General features: G+C 46.0%; 1 protein-coding gene across 1 annotated transcript in view; it reads left to right on the top strand.

Moving 5' to 3' along the window:
- Positions 1-22,337, top strand: part of LOC309543872 (transmembrane protein 214-A-like) — a gene marked incomplete at its 5' end in the record, with an annotated part of 114,331 nt that overhangs the window by 34,393 nt on the left and 57,601 nt on the right. The window contains 3 exons of the mRNA XM_082276290.1: positions 338-429; positions 854-902; positions 1,726-1,836. Of these exons, the coding sequence (XP_082132416.1) occupies positions 338-429; positions 854-902; positions 1,726-1,836 (252 nt within the window). The remainder of the gene's footprint in view (positions 1-337; positions 430-853; positions 903-1,725; positions 1,837-22,337) is intronic.

Below are 22,337 nucleotides of genomic sequence, written 5' to 3'. Positions count from 1 at the left end.
CTTAGAACCCCCAAACATTATATAGATAGATCTTTTATGTCACATTGTATTTGCGCAGAAGTCCTTTTAAACAGTTTTTTGGGAAAAACTAAACAGTAAAGTTAGCCCAATTTTTTTGTATAATGTAAAAGATGTTTCTCTGAGAATTGTGATCTTAATTCTAAGCAAAAAAAATCATGATTCTCATTTTACCCAGAATCTTGCAGCTCTACTATGTACTGTTTAGAGTAATGTGTGGTGTTTTTTTTGAACATGTACAAAGATTGAATCCCCCAGGATACAGTAGATTCACTGTAAGCTTTGTTGCTGCTGAATACCGAATATTGTTGTTTTTCAGCTTTTGCACAGTCTCTATGAATGTCTGAACGTCGACCCTCTAAGCTTTAGCGTGTGGCGGCAACTTTACACCAAACATTTACCGCAGTCCAGGTAAAGGCTGCAGTGTTGGGTCTGTGCTCCTTGTCTAGATGCTTTTTCTCTTGTAACCTCCTCCCATGCTCACCCAGAGGACTTCTCCAGAACCTCTTCTATCCCCTGGAACTCCCTACCCTGATTTTTTTCTGACTATTGCCTACGCTGTTTTCCTCTAGGCAACCAAAAAAATGAATTTCTTCAGTTAATCCTGTCCCCTTCTACCGAACTGAACTTTTTTACTTTAACTCATCCTTCCGTTATTGCCTTTCTATCACTTGCCCCTCACTTTTTAGATTGTAAGATTTCTTGAGCTGGGCCCTTCTAACCACCTTGTCTTGATTTTGTATTGTAAATGTACTGTCCCTTTTTTATATTGTAAAGTGCTGGGCAACTGTTAATACTATATAAATCCTGTATAATATTGATTTTTCTCTTGCAGCCTGCTCCTGCAGCACCTTGTTGCTTCCTGGGATACGACGCCCAAACCAGTAAGTTGGACAGCCGGTAGTTCTTGGATATAAGCCCCTAAGACTTGTCGTCATATTTAAACTATAAGAACAATGCAAAGAATGTTTGTTAGGATCTGATGTTCTGTTTGGACCTTTCTGTGCATATAAGCTACCTGCTTAGTGCAAATGCTAAAATTCATCCGCACAGACTTAGGGAATCACCTTCTACCTACCTTTTTGGAGTTGTCATGCTTTAACTGTATCGTTGGTTTTCATAAAAAATGTAAAACATTTCAAGGGTATATAAACCCCTAACTCTTTTTTATATTTTCTCCCTTGTAGTCTGGCAACTGTGCTTGTTTCCCGAAGGTCAATAGAGGACCAGAGCTGCCAGTTAACAGCTAGTGATTGAGAGCCATTAACAACTACAGTGTCAGCTGGTGGCTTTCAAATGGAGAGCATTTATTAACCATGACCGGGGATTTATCTTTTTTTTTTTTTTTTCCATTTATTTAGAAGCCTAAATCCCCAACCTAGTTTAGCAGCATTGCTATGTATCCGTTAACTTGGCAGTAAGTCTATTTTTGTAAACGACAGCAGGTCTGAGAACTAAGAACACATACCTTTTTGTACTTTCTAGTTTTCAGCTGCTTTGAGAGTAGTTAACATTATAACCGCAAGTGACATTTTATATTGACACGTTATAAAATCCTGTTGTGTCTACAAAAGGATTAATGTGTCATGATGTCCTGTGCTGGCGAACATGAATATCCAGATTGCAGCTGGGAAGGGGTCTGATCTATATCTCACTATAAGATTAGTCCCCCACAGCAGGTGACCTATCTGATCATGTGTCTTTTAGATGAGAAAGGCCGTGCGGGAGACGGTTCAGTCATTCTGTGTGACGAATGAGGAATTCTCAGCCAAGGATTCGCATTCAAAGGACATTGAAGTGTGTGATTCTGCATGTCAGGTTGGTTTTCAGATGTTTTGCTTATCTCTGAAAAGTTATGACTCTCTAACCTAACATTACTCCACACCACTGTCTGCAGATGAAAGTTGGCACTCATTGCTAGGTGCTGCATTTCCAGTTTAGTGGTCAACGGCATCCAAAACTGTCATTTTATTTTGGGCTGGAAAAGTGTTGAATGTCTTACAGGGAAGAAAAAAAAGTATCTGTTTTGCCTATTTTTACTCTCTATCTTGGAGAATTTTTATATACATTATATAGTTGCTTAGTATCCGTGTTTCAACATTACAGCAGATTCCCACGTAACCCTTTCTGTTTAATCCAACAAATAAAGGGGAGCACCAGTCTTTCTGCTTTTCTCTATCGTCCATTGACCGATGCAGCTCTTATGCTTCTTATACCATAGGGTAGTACTAGGCAATGAAAAAATTCACTAACATGCCTACAGGGGCTGTCCTTCACGGCATAACCCCCCATACACTCTGCCACAAGCTAGTTTATTGCTGCCTATTGAAGGAGTAGGACCCAGGTTTCCTACTGGGACTTCAGTCTCAGGTTTTTTTGTTCTTTTCAGAATATTTATTTCTCTTTACTCGCTAATGCTAGCTAGTGTCAGGGGGATCCTCCTGGTGAACTACAATCCACAGCCGGCTGAGATACTGGATAATATGGATCCTCAGTCTCCCAGCCTGGCCGACGAGCGTGAGCAGGTTATAGTCCCGCACTAGGCCTTGCCACGACAGAGCCCCTGTGGACGGGGACGAGCCTGCGAGTGGATGTCTTGCCGGGACGCTTCGATCTGGAACGCCCTGAGTCGCAGCGTACCCCTCGGCTGGCAGCACCCCCACCTGGTCCATGGTATAGTGAGTAAATTGAGCCCCCCCATGTCCCTAGTGGCCTCTGGGGGGTATGTGGGCCCACTCCTGGGGTTAATAGGACCCCGTTTTCCTAAAGGATCCCCTTGGCCTATCAGGATTCTGGCCCTGCCCTCCCTGCTCCCGCATATATTCGGCGCCTGGTGCCTAAGGGGGGGGTGGTATACAGCGGTACCTTATCCTGTGGGATTTTTTTTAGGTAGATCCCTGGTGTGGCCTTGTATCTGGGTCCTGAACGCATGGCAGCGTTTGGCCGCTATCTTGGGTGTGGGCATCGGCTCCCTGTGTGTGAGGTGATGTGGCCATTTTCCCTGGGCTTCCTATACAGTTGTATTGGCGCCATTTGTTGTAGCCTGGAGCTACACAGGCAGTTCGGCCTCTTGTGGATTGATATCCCTTCCTGTGACATCGCTTTCTGTACTCAGTTCTCCATGCTGCAGATGTTGCCGATTTCTTGGTGAGGTGATACAGTATGTGGGTCGTTTCTGGGCATTCCCTGCGCACTCTACCTGCCGCTGTTTAAAAGGTAACTGAGTACAGCACGATCGGGCGGTGCGGACTGCGATCGCAAATTTAAAGGGGGCAGTGCACGTTTTTTTGTCACCTTGCAGGTAAATTCTCCATCACACCCCCTCAGTGTGACTGCCGGTTTGTCCGACTCGCAGTCCATAGTGTCTTTTTCTGCAGCATTGGAAAGTCTGGCATCAAGGTTGATCTTGTCATGAAACATGTTGCAAACCAAAAACGGCCGCTGCCTTCTCTGTCTTCTGACTCAGACTGATATGGTCGCCACGGACAACCCCCTCCTTGAGGGATTCCTGACCTCGCATTCGGATGGCGAAGAGGACCTGTCCTCAGCCGCAGCGCAGGAACATGCTATGGTATAAGCACTGATTTGTTCAATAAGGGAAACTTTACAATTAACTGAGCCCACATAGTCAGGAACGTGGGTAGTTTTGGCTCCCGCAAAACCCAGAAATCGGGTCAGGTGTTTCCTTGTTCCGAGGAATTTCACGATATTGTGAATGAACAGTGGTGGGGTGCCTAAGCGCTTTAAAAGCCGTTGTCCCATTGCTGACTCGTCTCAAACCGCTGGACGGTGCCACCTAGAGTGGACCATCCTTTTTCCAGGTTTAACAAATCTACTGTGGTACCCGTGGAAGATTCCCCGGTCTTTGAGGACCCGGTGGACAGACGGGTGGAATCCCTTTCCCACCACCTCCATGTTTTGGCGAGTTTGGTGCAAAAACCGATCTTGGTGTCCGTTCTGGTTTCACAGACGGTAACGATATTGGTTAAAGTGCTTAGGGGTAACTTGAACACTGAGTTCCCCCGACCTTGATTGGATTTACGGACCAGATAGCCCAGGCCCTGGTGCTTGTGTGTGGTTGCCAGAGGGACAGCGGTTGAGATTGCCATGCGCCGCATGGTGTGACTTAAGAGCTGGTCGCGTGACCAGGCTTTTTTTTTTTATATTGGGATTTATACAAGGTAACATTACAAGGAAACAGAAAAAAATAAACATCAGCATCAATTCTTATCAGGAAGAGTTACCAAGACATTCATCAATGCAAACCTATGAAACCGTTGTATCAACCAGTGAACATGAGACCCAAGCAACAGGCTTGGTTTTCAAAGAAGGATAAAATAAAAAGGATAGAAAGGGGGAAGGAAAGGGAAAAGAATGTATGATGAGAGAGTAAAGGTAGAGAATGAGGTTGTTACTGAAGTATAATCGTTATATAGTTTCTCAAGGATTAGCACATTACAACATAGCATAACATAGTATGTGTCAAGGGAGTATCAATGGCTTCATGTTGGTACACATTTTCCCAGTTTGGAATGCCGGAAGGTTTCCCACATTACCCACCTCTTGCTGAATTGGGCACATTCCCCCTCTTTACATGCCATGCATGTTTTTTCATATTCATAAGTCGTCTACCCAAGGTAGTTACTACTTTGATAATGCCAGATTGGATTTCCATTTCTTCGCTATTACCAATCTAGCTGCATAAAGTATATATAGCACTATAGGTTTGTAAGAAGGTGGGTCTATATCCAGATTTACACTCAGTAGTGCCTGCTCAACTTTCAATTTATTCAATATTCCGGTTATGTCTGCAATAAGTTTTGCTACGCTCAACCAGAAGCCACGCATATAAATGCAAAACCATAGCATATGGACTAAGTTACCTACTTTCCCACATTCCCTCCAGCAGAGGTTGGATGCAGAATTTGTAAATTTTGCTACCATATATGGCGTCCTATACCATCTTAAATGTATTTTCTCTGTCGCTCATTGACAGACGTAGTCCTCGTTGATTAATAACAACTCGGGTTATACTGCCCTCTACAGGAGTAGGACTAGACAGGAAAGAAAACGTTCTGGCCACACCCTAGGGGCAGTCCCAGAGGGTATATCCCCTCACTTCCTGCTACAGCAAATCAGTTTTTTTCTGTCTAGTTAGGAGTAAGGACCTAGATTCCTTGCTAGGATCTTCGGTCCTGGCAGGATTTTTTTCTTAGAAAGATTTTTTAGACAGCTTTTTTTCTCCAGTTTCCTGTGAGATCTTCAAGCAAGTAAGCTGGAACTGGGCGACGGGCTGGATGTTGAGATCCAGTGGTCACCCCAGTTCAGCCTACGAGCGCGTGCAGGCCATAGCTCCGCGCTGGGTCGGCCGCGTCATAGTCCCACTGGACGGGGACTGACCCTGCGAGTTAAACGTCTCGCCTGGACGCCAATGACCAACAGAGTCACGACGTCCGTATTGGTCGACAGCCCCCCCCACCCCGGTGGAGAGGGGTTCTGTCAGGAGTTGGCGCCCGCCTGGTTCCGGTATGGTGAGTAGTATGTTCCGCCTCTCCCCCTGTCGGGTTTGTGGTGGACGCGGGCCCCTCTCTGGGAGGTAACACTGAGGGGCGCTGTTGCGCTGGGGGATTACAAAAAAAAAAAAAAAGTTTTTTACTTTGTCTTTTTTTTTTTGTCGCCCGCGAGGGCGGGCGATAAGGCGAAACCCTCCAAACCCCCTTCAGAGGGTTTTCAAAGGGCGCTGGTCGGCTAAACAAAAAGTCCGGCTCAGCCAAGCCTGAAGAATACAGCCTGATGCGCCCCTACCCATCTCTGGGGTAGGGGGATGGCTTCACCGGTTTCCGGATCCATGGCTTGCCAGAACCCCAGACTAAGGGGTTCGCGAGGTCATACGGTCAGGATACAGGATCGAGTTTTCGATCACTTCCACCGGTGCGATTCATCCCTTCTAACATTGAACGGTTTCAGGGGGTTCTATTTGAACCTGTTCACAATGCCCAGGAAAGAGGGCAAGGTGCGTCCAATTTCTGGACTTGGGGAAAGATGGAGTCCATCCGTACAGTGGTGGCCTCCCTGCATCAGGGGGATTTCCTGGCGTCCATAGACATTTTAGGATGCCTATCTTTATATCCCCATCATCGCAGGACATCAGCGTTTTCTTCGCTTTCCCAAAGATCATCCCTGGTTCCCACCAGGAGACTGAACTATCTGGGCCTAATGTTGGATACATCCTGGGCAAGAGTTTCTCCTTGCGGAGAAACTCCAGAAGGTTCAGTCAACGATTCGGATGTTGCTGTCCGTCAATTGGCTGGGACTGATGGTGGCCTTCTTAGAGGCAGTACCGTATACCCAGTCTCATACCCGAATTCTCCTGAAGGAGATTCTTTTCTAATGGAATCAGAATTCCGATTCCCTAGACAATCGGATCCGGTTGAGCGAGCGGACCAGGGAGTCTCCGATGCTCAACCAGGGGAAGTCATACCTTCCGATAGTATCCAGGTTACCAATAAGGGTATCGGAACTGAGAGCGATCAGATTTTGTCTGATTTTACTGGACCGAGCAGCTCTAGAGCAGCCCGATTCGGATCCAATCGCACAATGCCACGGTCGTGACTTATGTCAAGAAAGGGGCACTTAGAGTGTCCTGGTGGCCATCGAAACGACTAGCATCTTTCGTTGGACGGAACGGTTTGTTCCAGATCTCCCCGCAGTGTTCACTCCGGGGGTGGGAAATCGGCAGGCAGATTATTTCAGCCGTCAGATTCTGGATCAAGGGGTATGGCCTCTTCATCCAGAGGTTTTTCACTAGCTGTCCCTTCATTGGGGAACCCCGGATGTGGATCTGTTGGCACCTTGGCTCAACAGGAAGGTGCGGAGGTTTGTAGCTCGCACCCGCGATCCTCTAGCGGACGCAGCAGAAACGCTGATCGCCCCGTGGGGGCAGTATCAGCTACGGCATGCCTTCCAACCTCTCAAGTTACTGCGGGAACTTCTTCGCAGGATAGAGATGGAGGGAATTCCAGTTATTCTGGAAATTCCGGACTGACCTCGTCGAGCCTGGTACGCCGACTTGGTGAGGCTAGTCGCGGACGCTCCTTGGAGACTTCTCTCAGGGAGGATTTGCGGTCTCAGGGACCGATCTTCCATCTTGCTTTACAATCGCTGGCTTAATGGCCTGGCCATTGAGACCCAGGTACTGAAGGACAAGGGAGTGTCAGCTTCAGTTATTCCTACCTCTAGTTAAAGTTAGGAAAGCGACTTCCAGCACATGGAAGTCTTATATTGCGTGGTGTGAATCTCTTGGATTTCCCCCACATACCTATTTGGTGACCCGAATCTTGGTCTGTCTGCAACAAGGGGTTGAGCAGAAACTGTCCTTGAGCACTATCAAGGGTCAGGTTTCAGCGTTGGCAATCTTCTTTCAGAAACCTTTGGCTAATCATTCCTTGGTGCGGAATTTCATCCAGGGGGTGCAACATCTGGCTCCGCCAGTGCGTGCACCCTTACCGCCTGGGATCTTAATTTAGTGTGGTCGGTTCTTCAGAAACTTCTCTTTGAAGATATTAGGGAGATTCCCTTGCTTACATTATCCCAGAAGGTGGCCTTCTTGGTGGCCATTACTTCTGCACGCAGGGTGTCAGAACTGGCCGCATTATCTTGTCGTTCCCCCATATCTGGTGGTTCATAGGGATAAGGTGGTTCTTCTTCCGAATCCATCCTTCCTTCCTAAAGTGGTTTTCAGAGTTTTCATCTGAATAAAAATATTGTGTTACCTTCCCCGTGTCCTAAGACTAGCCATCCTTGGGAGTTTGCATTACACTCCTTGGATGGGGTTCAGACAATCAGGGTACACTTGACTACTACAAATTTGTTTCGTAAGACGGACTCACTTTTTGTGATCACGGATAGCCCTAAAAGGGGGTTGCCTGTGTCTGCCGCGACCATATCTAGATGGACCAGTGAGACGGTGGTACAGGCTTATTCTATTAAGGGTCGGAATCCTCCATTCCCTGTTAAGGCGCACTCTACTCGGGCGCCTAGTGTTTCCTGGGTCTTCCGCCATCAGGCGTCGGCGATCCAGGTTTTCAAGGCGATGACTTGATCGTCGGTTCATACCTTTACATCATTTTATAAAGTTGATGTGATGGCATCGTCAGATGCCTCTTTTGGCCGCAAGGTTCTGCAGGCCACAATCTGAGGAGACTGTTGGTCTACCTCAAGGGTTTGTTGGGTTTTTCACTTAGGTCTCATCTTTTGCTCGATGAGTCCTTGATGCTTCTGGTTGGCTCCGGTTGGGCCTTCTGGATTTTGATTTCTGTTATCCCACCCCTCATTTGTGGTACTGCTTTGGGACGTCCCGCGTTATTAATCAACGAGGACTACGTCTGTCAATGAGCGACAGAGAAAAATGGATTTTTGTAAAATCTTACCGTAAAATCCTTTTTCTCTTAAGCTCATTGACAGATGTAGTACCCGCCCCTCTGTTTTTGAGTTGGGTTGGGTTAAATTCTGCTTTGTGACATAACTGATTTGCTGTAGCAGGAAGTGAGAGGATATACCCTCTGGGACTGCCCCTAGGGTGTGGCCAGAACGTTTTCTTTCCTGTCTAGTCCTACTCCTGTAGAGGGCAGTATAACCCGAGTTGTTGTTAATCAACGAGGACTACGTCTGTCAATGAGCTTAAGAGAAAAGGATTTTACGGTAAGATTTTACAAAAATCCATTTTTTGTGATATTTTCCTAAAGTTGGAGCATTTGGTGTAGGTGGTAGTTAAGTCTTATGGCTTTAAGCCATTGGTCTCGGGTAATAGTTGCATTGCTAGATCTATATCAATTTCAAACGATTCAGGACTAATCACAGATGTAGAAGTATGGGGCAACTTGGGCTCTAGTGATCACAGGATGATTACATTTAAAGTAAATCATAGAACAATAAGACACGAGGGGAATATAAGGACTCTAAACTTCAAAAATGAAAACTTTCCTAAATTGTGCTCAATAATAGAGAAGATAGACTGGGACCTAACCCTAGGAACATTGAACACGGAATAAAATGGGAATGCTTTAGGAACATATTAAACAAAAGTATCGCACAGTGCATTCCAATGGGAAATAAATTTAGAAGAGCCAAGGTCAAACCAGGGTGGCTAAACCGTAATGTGAAAATTCTTATTGGAGCGAAAAAATGGCCTTTAAGAAATACAAATCGGAGGGGACATTAGCGTTTCACCAATACAGGGAATTTAACAAATTTAAAAACGGAATCAGGATGGCTAGAAATGATTTAGAAAGACACATGGCAGAGGAGAGTAAAAGAAAACCCTAAAATTCTTTAAATTAATAGCAAGAAAGCTAGGTCAGAACACGTTGAACACGTAATTAACAATGATGGGAGGATGGTTACAGAGGACACAGAAGGCAACTGTGCTAAATACTTTCTTCTCCTCGGTTTTTACACATGAAAAGGAAGGGTATACAAACCAGGACTGTCTGGGTAGCACAAGACTTGCCGCAGTGGCTAACAGAGGGCAAAATCAAGGAAAGACTTGATGGCATTAATACTAATAAATCACCTTGACCGGATGGCTTGCACCCAAGAGTACTTAAGGAACTCTGTAGTGTTATATCTAGACCATTGTTCCGTATCTTCAGACAGTATACTGACAGGCACTGTACCAGGTGACTGGAGGAAAGCTAATGTGATACCAATATTCAAAAAAGGAAGGATATTCCGGGAAACTAGGCCGGTCAGCCTGACCTCAATTGTATTTAAATTATTGGAAGGGTTAAGGGACTACATCCAAGAATTTGCCAAGGACAACCGTATCATCAGCAGTAATCTTCACAAAAGGACGTTCTTGCCAAACCAAACCAATCTTCTAACCTTTTACGAGGAGGGGAGCTGTGAGCTAGGTAGGGGGAGACCTGTGGATGTGGTGTATCTGGATTTCGCTAAGGCATTCGACATGGATCCCCACAAACGCTTAATATACAAGCTAAGGTCTGCAGTCATCGACCACAAGGTTTGTTCTTGGATAGAAAACTGGTTACATGGGCGTGTCCAAAGGGTGGTGATAAATAACTCGTACTCAGACTGGTCTGGAGTGGTAAGTGGGGTCCCCCAGGGCTCAGTCCTGGGACCATTTTCTTCAATTCATTCATCAATAACCTAGAGGATGGAATCAGTAGCTCAATCTGTTTTCGCGGATGACACAAAGATATGTAGGGCAACAACTTTTCATCAAGATATAGAAATCTTACAGAATGACCTCAGAGTGGGCAACTAAGTGGCAAATGAGATTTAATGTAGAGAAGTGTAAGTTATTACACTTGGGGGCAAAAAACAAACACAAATTATGCTCTAGGGGGGAACCTCTGGGAAAATCCAGATTGGGGAAGGATTTGGGGGTTCTAGTGGAAGATAGACTAGGTATAGGTAATGGCATGCAATGTCAAGCTGCAGCTGTCAAAGCTGGCAGAATATTAGCATGCATATGGAAGGGGATATACTCCAGAGATAAAGCTATAATCCTACCACTTTATAAAACCATGGTCCGACCACATCTGGAGTATTCTGTCCAGTTCTGGTTGCTAATCAAAGGATGTGCTGGAACTGGAAAGAGTTCAAAGAAGGGCAATTACAAGCGCTTAATTTATTCTCCTTGGAGAAGACGCCTGAGAGGGGACATGATAGCGATTTACAAATACATCAATGGCGATCCTAGCATAGGTAGAAAACGATTTAGTCCCAAGGAGTGCATGAAGACACATGGCCACACAATGAGATTAGAGGATAGGCAGTTTAACCTTAAGCTGCGTAAGGGGTTCTTCATTGTAAGGGCGGTAAGAATGTGGAACTCTCCTACAATTGGTGGTAGCTGTGGGGAGTGTGGCTACTTTTAAAAAGACTCTTGGACGTGCATCTCACAAATCACAACATTCAGGGTTATGGGAAATGAGCAGGCCACACACACACACACACCCCTGTACAGGTTGAACTGGATGGTCTGATGTCTTTAGTCAACCTCAACTACTATGTAATAGGTAGCTTTAAGTCTTGTTCCCATTTGATTAATTGATTTGGTTTTTCAAAGGAGTGTTTGCTCTGCAGTACACTATATATCAGCGTTATCCCCTTACTCGGGGTGGGTTGTGGAACCATAACTTCATTAGTTGTACTGGTAGGGATACACACTGCATTTTGGCATGGGATAGAATGTGTACTATTATAGCGCATGTCATGCTCTCCTTATTGGGTAAACAGTAATTGGACCTTAGGTCCTGGAATAAGATAATAGGGTTCTGTCGTTGGTCAGTTATATAAAGGCCGTAGCCTTTCCAATGCATTAATTTCAGGTCTGGTGTGAGGAAAGAATGCCGCTAGGGGGATAGGGATGATTTTATATTCAACATGTGTATCCTTTGTTCCCACAAATTGATCCCAGGCCTGCAGTGTTGCCGATATAGTAGAGTGCTTGCTGTATAGAGAATGTGTCGTCAATGTAGTAGTTAATAACAAGTCGCTCAATGTACCCTGGGTGACCACCGCCTGTTCCGCTTGGCACCAGAATGGTGGTTGAGATGGATTAAGCCAGTATTTTACCTGATCCATTTTGGCCGCTATATGGTAATGTCAGGTACTCCCATGCCCCCCACTCTAATATGTTTTATTAAGGTTTTATGAGGACACCTCGCTTTGAGTTTTTGTTTTCTTTGATTTGGTTGGCTAATTTGCCCGCTTTATCACCGTGGGTATAAAAGTTAGCTTTAAGTTTACGCAGACATCGTGTATGTTGTACTACCAATAAGACGTAAATGATTGCGTGCTTGTGATAACTGAGTAGCAATAGCTCCTGTGGGAGATCTTTTATGGGTCCTTTCTTGAATTTTAATAACGTTTTGAGTGTCCATCCGCTGCCTCCTGTGCCTATTCAACAATGCATCTTTTTGTATTTTAATATTATAATACTGGATTTGTATAGCGCCAACAGTTTGCGCAGAGCTTTACAATATGAGGGAAGACAATACAGTTACAATACAATTCAATACAGGAGGAATTGGACGGCCCTGCTCATTAGAGCATACAATCTAGAAGGGAGGGTTAAGTGAAACGAAAAGCAATAACTGTGGGGGATGAGCTGATGGAGAAAATGGAAGTATAGTTGTTGGGTGTGGGTAGGATAGGTCTCTCTGAAGAGGGTTTTCAGGGAACGTCTAAAAGCTAATAGAGTAGGAGATAATCGGACACATTGGGGGAATTAGTTCCATAGGATTGGAGAGGCTCTGGAAAAGTCCTGGAGGCGAGCATGGGAGGAGGTGACGAGGGAGCTAGAGAGGAGGAGATTTTGAGAGGAAAGAGTGATTAGGTTGGTATTTGGAGACTGTGGATGGCTTTGTAAGATGTTAGTATTTTGAATTTAATTTGCTGGGTAAGCGGAAGCCAGTGGAGGGCTTGACAGAGGAGTGGAACGCATTGTGGGCGCCCCAAAGGGTAAATGGATCAATGTCCACAGTATCATTCAATCGAAAAAATTCCTACAGGGAGCCCTTAATCTTTGAGGAAACCGCAGGTTCTGAGAAAAGGTGGGTGTTGTTTCTCCACCTATTGGCTCGGAAAGCAAGCGAGGACTGCCTGTCACTGAGATAGGCGCATGGTCCGACCAAGTTATAGAACCTATTTCTGACTGTGTAATATGTTCTTGATGGATAAGTTCCTACTACAACATATCTATTCTTGAGTAGGAAGAATGTACTTTCGAAAAGGTTGAAGTCCCGTTCTGTAAAGTGCTGATATCTCCCCACATGAAGATCTGAGGATCGGGAAAAAGTATCCAACTGCGTTTTTAAATGAGGATTTACTAGAGTTGCGGGATGTGTTCATCTGGTTTGAAGTGCATCTGAGATTGCCACACAGGAGTACACGGCCCCTGCGTATAGCCTTGATTTTTTTCCATAGTTTGTTCAAGAATGTGACCTGTCTACACTTTTGGCGTGTATGCATTGATCAAGGTATAAGCCACATTATTGATTTCACAAAAGTATAATATATCTGCCTTCCGTATTGCATTCATGCGATGTGTTTGAAGATTGCCACCCCACACTTTTTTTGTGCTGCATTGGAAGGTATATATGAGGATAGTGGCTGTTAGTGAGTTTTGGGTGCTTCTGCTCCTTAAAGTGCATCTATCGAATGCACAGCACATCGCAACTCTGCATATGTGCCTTTTTCCATAACATAGGTCTTTTCGGTGGACTGCTAAGGCTATTCACGTTTATTGAGGTCACCTTGAAAGACCTCTGTGTGGTAGGCATGAGCGCTGAAATAGAGACAGGTGGGTTGCCAGAGACCTTATGTGAACAGGCTTACTTTGAAGGCGAGTCAACCGTGCATGTACAGTAGTAACAGGTGTTGCAGATCATTCCCTTCCATATCCGGAAGACCCAAGTCAGCTTTAAATCAGAAGATAGTTGTAGCTGGAGATTCCTTGAGATGATTCTTAAGAACCAGAGAACAAACAGTCAAACGAACTTTAGCAACAAGAACAATGGAGGAAATGGATAGAGTTGCACTTAAGACTATGCAACCTCCTGTCTACATATAAAAAAAAAAAGTGATTTTCCTAGGAAATTTATGCGGAGAAGTTTAGTTAAACTCGGGGGGTGAACACTGGTGTTAGCTGTTTGAGGCCATCGGAGCATCTTGTGGATATGCGGATCAAATGGTAGGGCATATTTTAGGCAAGAGGAGTCATTGGTCTATATGTATTAGGTTGCGCCTGTGCTCCATCCTGGGGCAAGATTTGCTATTTTTCTCAGAAACGTCTTCCAGGACAGCCCATGAGACCTTAGGGCTCCTCCCCCCAGGACAGGAAACACATTCCAAAATTTAAATAAAAAGGAGGTCCCTTGGTCCTCACCTTCAGTATTTAGTGTTTCCTCCGGACAGGGGGTAACATGTTCCTGGAACTGAAGCTCCCGGTCTCCTGGACTATCCGTGGAAAGACTTGGGGGGAAAAAGCATCTTCTCCTGTCCATAGCGGTACCCCTTAGTGCTGCAATAGGGGCTGACCGCTGTCTCCTGTCCTCGAGGCCACATTGGCAAGACCGCGGATGAAGTCAGGTAGAGCGCAGGGGGAGTCCGCTCCGTTTCTGGCAGGGCCCTTGGAGCAGCAGATGCTGTGTACCCGTGGCCCGCCGACTTCGTAAAAGTTTGAATTTGGCGCCATAACGGAGGGGGCGGAACTCAGGCGCTTCCACTCTGGCCTCACAGGAAGTGACACACGTTGCTTCCGTCACAGTGACGACATCCGCGGGCGCCAGGAAACCCTCGTTCCAGTTTCCGGAGGCGCGAACAGAGAGACAAATGGGCGACCGGTGTTAGGTGAAACAGCACACGCTGGGACCACCAGACAGAGCGATGGATCCCACGGCAGTAACCGCACAGGCGGTAGAAGTCGGCTCTGGCATTGGCACCTCTCAGGTAAGCAAGGGGGATGTGTGGACCCTATTTGCATATACCTGTTAGGGACTCCGTATTCTTTCCTTTCCTGTTTTTTTTTTTTTTTTTTTTAAGGGATCGGGTAAAAGAGAGCACTATTTCCTTACCTGTCCACGAGGTGGAGGGGGCACAAAATCCTTAAACTAAAAATGTGTGTTTTGTTTCCTATCTTTAGACCAAGGCTCAGGACAAGGTCCAACCACAGCCCCCCAAAAAGAAATGTGCAGTATGCGGAGCAAAATTAAGTTCCACTTGGAACAAAACAGTGTGCCGTACATGCATAGAGAATTTGGTCAGGGATGACCCTACGGTCTCCACTCAGAGGATGCTGTCCTCGGTTAGAGATGAACTGACAAGTACTTTCAGTTCATTTAGAACTCTCATAGAAAAAATGCAGGCACCAACCCAGGTTCCTACCCAAGCTCAGATCCCTGCATCTATGACCAAGCCAGCACAGGGCCTTGAGGAAGAGAAATCTGAGTCCTCGCATTCCTCTTTGGAGGGATCCGGGTCAGGGGAGGAACCTAAAGAGAGGATTTCATATGGTAACTCCAACTTTAAACTGAGCTTGGAGGATGTGGACGATCTGCTCAAAGCGGTATATGTCACTTTGGATATTGAGGAGGAGAAGGTGCAGCTCTCTAAGCATGACCTTATGTATGCCAGCCATAAGAAACAAGCTAGAGTTTTTCCTGTGCATAGCTCCCTGTTGGATACAATCAAACAGGAATGGAATACACCTGACAGGAAACCTTTTTTTCCCAAAAATTTGAAAAGGTTTCCATTGGACGACAGCAAAGAGCGGCCTTGGAACAAAATCCCCAAGTTGGATGCCCCTCTTGCCAAAATATCCAAGGGAACAGACTTGGCATTTGAGGACTCGAGGTCACTAAAAGACCCAATGGATAAGAAAACTGACACCACGTTACGTAGAGTTTGGGAAGCCTCTATTATGAGTCTGAAGCCAGCCCTGGCATCCACCTGCATAGCCAGACACCTAGAGTTATGGTTGTCTCAAATTCAATCTCATCTATCTGCCGGAACACCTAGGGAACAGATTGTAAAATCTTTCCCACTCCTATTTCAGGCAGTGGGGTTTTTAGCGGATTCTTCAGCCGAGGCGGTAAGAATGGCAGCAAAAACCTCAGCCTTGGCTAACACAGCCAGACTAAGCCTATGGCTCAAGGCATGGTCAGGGGACCTTACTTCTAAATCACGCCTCTGTGGTCTTCCCTTTACAGGCGACCATCTTTTCGGCCCAGGCCTAACAGAGGCTCTGGAATGCACGGCGGATAAAAAGAAAGCATTTCCAGAAAGGAGAAAGTACCCTTATACCCAAAAGAATTTTCGAGGAAGGGGCAAACAGCAGAGATCTAGTGAGCCTCAGCCAACTTTCAAAAAGCACTGGACGGGGCATAAAGGTAGGGGGAGGGGAAACATCTCGTTTAACCCTCCTCAACACCCCAACAAGCCCCAAAGACTCCCTTCTCAGAGTGGGGGGGGGGGGGGGAGATTAAGGGCCTTCCTCCTTCAGTGGATGGGAATTACTTCCAGCCCTTTTATTCTGGACCTGGTAGGCAGAGGGCACAAGCTGTAATTTTGTTTCCAGCCTCCAGAAAGAACCTTGGTTACATGTTTGCCCTGGGATCCAACCAAGGCCGCCGCCCTGAGTCTCCAGTTAGGGGACTTATTAGATTAAGAGGTGATAATCCCAGTCCCCAAGGGCAAAGGGTTTTATTCTCACATCTTTGTGATACGGAAACCTTCAGTTATCGGTTGATCCTGAATTTACGCAATCTGAATCTCTCAATAACATACAAACATTTTTGCATGGAGTCAATATACTCCATAGGGAACCTGCTGTATCCAGGGTGTTACATGGCAACCCTGGACTTAAAGGATGCGTATTTTCACATCCCGATACACAAGTCTTACCAGAAATTCCTGAGATTGGCAGTAAAGTTAGGACCAGAAGTCAAACGCTACCAATTTCAGGCACTGCCCTTCGGGTTATCCTCAGCCCCCCGGATCTTTACCAAGGTCCTGGGGGAAGCACTAGCCCCACTAAGACTAAAGTCCATCATGATCACCTCCTACTTGGACGACATCCTGGTAGTGGCAGAGTCATATCAAAAACTGAAGGTAGACCTCCTAATAGTTCAGGAGTTTCTGACTTCACTAGGCTGGATCATCAACAGGCAAAAGTACTGCCTAAAACCCTCTGAGAGTAACTTGCCTCGGATACGAGATTTCCTCTCGGGATCAAATGATTTTTCTCCCACAGCTCAAGATTTGGAAGATGCACCAGATGGTAGCCTCTTTACAGACCAATTTATGGGTCTCTTTAAGGGACATAACAAGGGTAATAGGCTTGATGACCTCCTGTTTCCCAGCAGTCCCCTGGGCACGGTTCCAGCAATGTCCCCTCCAGAAATTTTTACTAAGGAGTTGGGACGGACGGCCAAGTTCCTTGGAACAAAAAGTAAAGATTTCCACCAAAATAAAAAACTCTATGGTGGTGGAGATCTTCTCTTCACCTATCAAAAGGGCTAGGCTGGGCCATCCAAGTGTCAGAGGATAACCACGGATGCAAGCGCTTCCGGATGGGGTGCATATCTGCAGAACAAGTGGGCGCAGGGAAAATGGTCCCCATTACAGATAAAAACCTCATTGAACCAGAACTTATGGCGGTCCAGGAGGCCTTAGAGTTTTTTCAGGTAGATATAGAGGGAAGTCATCTACAAATTCGGTCAGACAATGTAGCAACCGTGGCGTACCTGAACAAACAGGGAGGTACACGGAGTCAGGGTCTACAGTCCATAGCCCAGAAGATTTTTGTCTGGGCCGAGCTGAATCTAACATCCATCTCGGCTATCCATCTGAAGGGGACTCAGAATGGTCTAGCAGACCATCTCAGCCGCCACCAGGTGAATCAGGACAATTGGTCCCTCAACCCAGAGGTATTTGCAAACATCGCAACCTCATGGGGTCTTCCATTAGTGGACCTATTTGCTGCCCAGACAAACAGGAAAACAGAAATTCTTCTCCATAACTCAGGGGGATCAGGCCTTAGGCATCGACGCTTTTGCCAACCCCTGGACTTTCAAGCTTTGTTATGTCTTCCCTCCGGTCAGATTAATCCCGAAGGTCCTCCAGAAATTCATCCAGGAAGACAGATATGATCTTGATAGCCCCCTTCTGGCCCAAAAGGCCATGGTTTGCACGCCTTCAGGCACTAGCTTCCAAACCTCCAATGGTCTTACCCTGGAGACAGGACCTATTGACACAGGGTCCGGTGGCCCATCCATATCTCAGAACCCTAAACCTGACCGCTTGGTATCTGAGGAACAGATACTATGCTCTCAGGGGTTCTCAGACAAAGTGATCAAAACTTTGATCACATGTGGAAAGCCAGTCACAAGAAAAATGTATGCCAAAATATGGAAGAAATTCCACTTTTGGATGGCGGAGAATCGGAGACAATCTTCACATATACCAACTATTTTGGAATTCTTTCAAGAGGGCATCGACAAGGGTCTCTCCCTGGGGACTTTGAAAGTACAGGCTGCCGCCCTTAGCGTTTTTCTTCAGTTTTCCCTTAGAGAAAATCCAAATATAAATAATTTTTTTAGGGCAATTGCCCGAACAAAGCCGACCGTGATAAAAACGTGTCCAGCTTGGAATCTATCCTTGGTGCTTCAGGTTTTGGTAACCAGCCCATTTGAACCCTTGGAAGATTTGTCAGTATAATTGCTCACCCTAAAAGCTTTATTTTTAGTAGCTATAACTTCAGCTAGAAGGGTAAGTGAATTACAGGCTCTCTCGATCAGAGAACCTTTTCTCATAATTTTTGATGACAGGATTGTGCTAAAAACAGATCCAGGGTTTTTACCCAAGGTAGCTTCTTCCTTACATAGGACTCAGGACATAGTACTACCTACCTTTTTGTAAATTCCCAAATAACGAAAAAGAGAGAATTTAGTTGTTTAGATGTCAGAAGAGCCCTTCTGAAATACCTGGAGGTGACTAAAACCTTCAGGAAAAGAGATACCTTATTTGTGCAGTTTTCCAGCTCCCATAAAGGGGAAAAAGCTTCTAAGGCCACTTTAGCAAGGTGGATAAAACAGGCTATCACAGAAGCCTAAATAGTGAAGAATGTGGCTCCACCTTACATTAATGTACATTCCACTAGGGCCACGTCTTGGGCCGAAAGGGCCGGTGCCTCACCAGACCAAATCTGTAAGGCAGCTACCTGGTCTAACTTTTCGACCTTTGTTAGACATTATCGCCTGGACCTCCAATCTTCTCAGGAACAGGCATTTGGTCGAAAGGTGCTCCAGGCAGTAGTCCCTCCCTAGACTGGTAAGTTTCTTGCTCATCGTCTCATGGGCTGTCCTGGAAGACGTTTCTGAGAAAAGCTGAGTTATACTTGTAACTCCTTTTCTAGTAGTCTTCCAGGACAGCCGGATTCCCACCCAGTTTGTCTTGTATTATGTATAATGTATGATGTGTGTGTGTGTGTGTGTGTGTGTGTGTGTGTGTGTGTGTATGTATATGTGTGTGTATATATATATATATATATATATATATATATATATATATATATATATATATATATATATATATATATATATATATATATATATATATATATATGTATATATGTATATGTATGTTTTACAGAATGTCCTACGGTTCTCATGAAATACTGAAGGTGAGGACCAAGGGACCGCCTTTTTATTTAAATTTTGGAATGTGTTTCCTGTCCTGGGGGAGGAGCCCTAAGGTCTCATGGGCTGTCCTGGAAGACTACTAGAAAAGGAGTTACCAGTAAGTATAACTCAGCTTTTCTATTTGGTAGGCGAATACCATCAGCCAAGTTGGTGATCAAGAAATCATGTTCCTCTTTGATAATTTTTTTATGTTTGGGTAATTCCAGCGGTAAGGGATATGGTGATTTCGCAGAGGCTTGGTTATAGTCTCCAAATTGCGCCTTCGTTGCATGGTATTGGCTGATAAGTCGGCAAAAAAGCACAGTCCCTGTACAGATTCAGGTAGGTTCTCTGCCTTTCTTGTTGCATACATCAGCTTTTCCTTAACCTTGTAGTAGTGAATCCGCTATATAGTGTCTGGGCAGTTTGCAGGTATATGCTTTGGCTTAGGAAGCCTGTGTATACGATCAATCACTAATTCCTCCAGAGGGAGATCTGGCAGAACCTCCATTAAATTAGTAAGAAACGCTGTCAGTTCTTGTGGTTTTACTGTTTCGGGGATACCCCTAATTTTTATATTCTTTCTGGAACGATCCTCAAGGTCTGCAACTTTTGCCTTGAGCCATGTTATGTCATCCTTATGATCATTATGAGCATCCACCATGTCATTTAACGTATCATCGAAATTCTCCCATCTTGTTTCTATATGGGATACCCTTTCACTCACTGCATTAACTTCAGGTTTACACTGATTCATGTGCTGCAGCATGTGTGTGTATAGCTGTTCTGAGCGATACATGTCTTTTAGGAGAAAGTCCATGACAGGTTGATTGCTAGTGGGGAAATCGGCTATAGAGTCCTGAAATTCCAGGGTGTCGTCTATGGCAGTTCCTGATATCCCTCCAAATCCTGTGTGAGATGTTCTGTTTAGATTTTGCTTGGCTGTTAGGGCCTGGGGATGGCTTGAAATCACCCTGGCGCTGTGATTGCATGGTCTGGGCATTAATGGAGGCTACTCTGCATTGTTTGTCCATCCAGAAAGATAGATTGTGCTTTTCCTGTGAGGGAGAGCCCGGGAGGCCGCCGGCGCCATCTTGGCTGCTTGGCCTGCTAGAGGCAGAAAAGAAGTCTTTCATGTTACCGGGCCTAATCCTCTCCTTTCTCTTCCTCGGCATGCTCAGGAGGGTCTCAAGGTTGTCCGGCGCCTGTTTGTTGCTGTGTCCGGTGCCCCATTCCGTTGTGGTTTTCTCTGATGGATCCGTATGGTGAGGAGCTGTGGTCTCCCACAGTCATGTCTCTCGCTCGCCGGCTCTGCCCCCGGCAGACCAGGCTTCTAAGAAGGCCTTAACAGCTCTCCCCTTTGTGGGTGATCGATTGTTTGGAGACTCCTTGGACGAGTTGATAAAAGGCTCAACGGGGGGTAAGAGTACTCTTCTTCAATCCTCCAAAGGCGTTTTTTTTTTCCTCGTGTCTCAGGGACACAAGCAGGGAAAACCGTTCAGGGCCTCTGGAGGGAGCAAAATGGTCTTGGGCTGATCCGACCAAGCCTGTCAGTCTGGTTCGGCGGACAAATCCTCTTCTGCATAAAGGGGCGCCTTCACCCATTTTCTGGGGTGGGGGGATGTCTGCGTTTCTTTCAGGAACCCTGGATGTCCTTGATCCGGGACAAATGGGTTCACGAACTGATTCGTTTCGGGTACAAGTTCGAATTTCAGTCTCGGCCGCAGACAGACTCTTTCCCTCAAATCTTCGTCTGTCTCCAGATCGCTTGAAGGATCTAAGGGAGGCAGTGCAAGACCTCCTTGCACAAGAAGTGATTGTGTCGGTTCCCTCACAGGACCCATTTTGAGGTTTTTATTCAAACCTGTTCACGGTGCCCAGGAAAGAGGGCATGGTGCGTCCTAATTTGGACCTCAAGTCTCTGAATCACTTTGTGCGGATGCAATAGTTTTGGATGGAATCCATTCGGTTGGTAGTAGCATCTTTAGATCAGGGGGATTTTTTAGCCTCCATTGACGTCAAAGATGCTTATCTGCACATCCCTATATGCGTGGGGACACCAGAGGTATCCATTTTGCGGTGGCGGAGGAGCACTTTCAGTTTGCGGTGTTTACCCCTTTGGTCTCTCCCAGAGTCTTTACTAAGGTTTTGGCCCCGGTGTTGGCATTGCGCAAAAGAGGGATTGCGATCTTAGGATATCTGAACAATCTCCTGTTGAGAGCAAACTCTCACCAAGCCTTGTTGGGCGATCTGTCAATCACGGTTCAGACCCTTCAAGAGTTCGGGTGGATCATCAACTTCAAATCTGCACTGACCCCCTTTGGTGTGACTGGATTACCTGGGACTTACTCTGGACTCCTCTGTGGCGAGGGTCTTTCTTTCCAGGGACAAACTTCTGAAGTTGCAGGGAGAGATGCGGTTGCTGCTGGAAAGCGATCTCTCTTCTCTATGGATATGCATGAGAGCCCTGAGTCTGATGGTGTCGACCTTTTGAGGTGGTCCCATTTGCTCAGTTATATTCCAAGCCTCTGCAAAAGGAGGTCCTTGTCAAGCGGAACAAGGATCTATAGTCCTTGACAGAATAAGTTTGAGCAAACTCATGAGGTCAGCGCTTTGTTGGTGGCTTCAGTCGCTTGCCCTGAGTCAGGGCAATACCTTTCTGCTGCTGATGTGGATGATGGTCACCAAGTGCCAGCCTGTCGGGCTGGGGCAGGGGCAGGGTGCTGGACAACCCCTGTGCCCAGGGAGTCTGGTCGACAGGAGTCTCAGCCACAGCCGTGGAGGTAGCTGAGATTCTGATGTGGGCGGAAGGATAGGTTCCGGCTCTCTCCGCCGCTCACATTCTGGGAGTGGAGAATTGGCAAGCAGATTACCTGAGTCACAGGGAATGGTCCCTTCATCCAGAGGTATTTAGTCTCCTGTAGGTCCGTTGGGGGACCCCGGAGGTTGACCTGTTTGAGTCTCGGCTCAACAAAGAGGAGCAAAGGTTCGTGGCCAGAGCTCAAGATCCTCAGGCCGACTCCACAGACGCGTTAGATGCTTGCCTTGAGAAAGTCACGTTCATGCTGTGACGCAACGTGTCTGGAGAAGCGTCTGACGTCACTTCCGGTC

Source organism: Pelophylax lessonae (assembly GCF_965119305.1).
Source record: "Pelophylax lessonae genome assembly, contig: HAP1_SCAFFOLD_460, whole genome shotgun sequence".
NCBI lineage: Eukaryota > Metazoa > Chordata > Amphibia > Anura > Ranidae > Pelophylax > Pelophylax lessonae.
The sequence above is the reverse complement of the archived record's forward strand: the minus strand, read 5'-3'. Positions and strand labels throughout refer to the sequence as shown.